General features: G+C 39.0%; 1 protein-coding gene across 1 annotated transcript; it reads left to right on the top strand.

The window, feature by feature from the left end:
• The first annotated feature begins 450 nt into the window (after positions 1 to 450).
• LOC102203446 (uncharacterized) lies at positions 451 to 2,240 on the top strand. Its single transcript, XM_005737396.1, has 4 exons — positions 451 to 735; positions 916 to 1,049; positions 1,424 to 1,583; positions 1,719 to 2,240. Exons 1-4 carry the CDS (start codon positions 493 to 495, stop codon positions 2,097 to 2,099), a joined length of 918 nt encoding a protein of 305 aa, XP_005737453.1. The 5' UTR covers positions 451 to 492; the 3' UTR covers positions 2,100 to 2,240.
• The last annotated feature ends 6 nt before the right edge of the window (positions 2,241 to 2,246 follow it).

The raw sequence follows: 2,246 nt of genomic DNA on the forward strand, positions 1-2,246 counted from the left end.
GGTAAATGACATTGAGTGCAAACCAGGCAGAGTAGTGCAAATAGGCAAATAGTGCAAATGGAGATTTGGTAATGTACGGTATGAGATAGTGTAACACAAAGTCTTGAAGGTAACTTCATTAACCTGACCTTATTTTGCTTTAAGAGATTTATTTTCAGTAAAAAAATGTGCTCCACACCCCACCAATAGAGTAACTTTTGACATTTTAACAGCATTGCACATAACGTATTTATATTACAACACAAGTAACAAGTGTAGTTAATTGATGTGAAGTTTCTGTATTACAAGAGCATCATCTAGTGGTGAAATGTATGACTACGTCACCACTGGCACCTTGTTTAGCTCAAAAGAGGATTTTTAAAGATCTTGTAATAATATTTTATTTTTATCTTTAATATAATTTTGTTTTCCGTTTGCTTTTCCTCACACTTTGATTCTTTTCTTCTTAAATCTGAAAATCCAGGCCAGTCAGCCACACTAATACTGTCAGTTATGGGTAGAAGAGGTCCGTCTTCGATGACTGCTGAACAAGTTAGCCTGGCAAAAGTCTCAGGTCCTGAGAGTTTTAGCAATGGTGTACTAACTCAGATGGACAATGGAGAAATTCTGGTGACTGTTGAGGCTGTCCCTAAAGGCGAGTTTGTGGTCGTTGTAAAAGGAACTGACAAAGTGTCCAACAGTCAATTTCAGAGGCAGTCAAACACCCAAATGTCTCTCTCCAAAGTGAAGATCCAGGTTTGTCTTTTCAATTTCCCCTTTAATGTAAATGTGTTTTGTTTGACTATAATATCAGATACAATGAGTCTAATTCGAATCAAATTCATTCCATAAATAGATACAGAATAATTAAGCATTCACAAGGTACAAGAACGATACCAGTCCTTTTAAGTTGTTGCTTTTCCTTGTCCACTCTAGGCTGTGGTGGACAGCAGTGTGGAGCCAGGACAGACCTTTAAGCTTCCATTCAGTGTGATGACTCAGAGCTCTGGTGGAAAGTATTCCATCAGTGCCAGAAATGACAGAAAATTCCCCATGATTTTCCCAAATGAGTAAGAGGTTCACTGCTAAAATAATACTTTAAATGTTAAATGTTGTAAAGACTGGCACTGATAGTCTGCTAATATTTACAGCATTTTTATATCTTTGAAGCTTAGTTAGCGTAACTTAGACCAAAACACATAAATTGGGTTCACAGCTATCTTATGTCCTGTTTGAGTATAATTTGTTGGGCCTTTAAAATTATAAAAGGGTTAAGTGACCTGTGTCACCCCAATAATCAGTTGGTATAGAAGGTAAGGGTAAGCAATAGCTGTTATTGCTCCGCCCAAATGTGCTATACAGCATTAGGTTTCTGTCACATCTTTAATGCACATAACAAATGTAGCCCCTGTGGTATTATTATATTTTACTCTTGTCTTGACAGACTCACCCTGGTAACTGGGCAATATGCCAATGCTACATTGACCATAACACCACCTGCCAGCACGCAGTCAGGCACTGATGTCACACTGACTATTGACGCACAGTCATCCAATGGCGTTGACGCAAATTATGCTGTTTTGAGATTGTCTGTTGTTACCAAGGTAAGTCAGTGAAATAAGCAAAAGCGCTTCTGAACATATCCACACAAATTGCTGGTGAAGACATGTCCTACTGATCAAAAGCTGAATGTTGACAGTCCTTTCACACATGTCAAACACATCTTTCTTCTTTTCCAGATTACAGATTTTATTCAGCCATTATGTAAAGTGGTTAGCGTGCAGGATAACAAATGCCCTCGTGATCTATCCCAGTGTGGACATTTCCAGTGGGGGCTCTCAGCTAACATTACAGATGGAAACGGAACTGGGATAGAGAGCATTTCCTTCCATCAGGGTAATGGAACCCTCACATACACCTCATTGAGCGCTCCTATCATCGTGGCAAACTACAATGCCTCCTGCTGCTCACAGACTGTTGAAATAATAGCTGTAGATAAAGTTGGCAATGTGGGAAAATGCTACCAATCAATTGCTAGGTCAGGTGTCCCTCCTGCTCTTACTCTGCCGCTGCCACTGTGGATATGCCTGTTGGTATCTGCCTTCTTAGTAAGGCCTTGAAAGACTCAGGTAACATTATGCTAATCTTGTGTCTTTAATCTGCGCCAAATTTAAATCATTTAAAATAATGCACTTCTGCTATAATGTCTATTTTGCTTACTGGTGTTCAGCTTAAATAAAGCTTCTCTCAGCTTTTCCCTTATTTAA

This window comes from Pundamilia nyererei, unplaced genomic scaffold, assembly GCF_000239375.1.
Source record: "Pundamilia nyererei isolate P.nyererei 1_Seehausen unplaced genomic scaffold, PunNye1.0 scaffold00075, whole genome shotgun sequence".
In the NCBI taxonomy this organism is placed as follows: Eukaryota; Metazoa; Chordata; class Actinopteri; order Cichliformes; family Cichlidae; genus Pundamilia; species Pundamilia nyererei.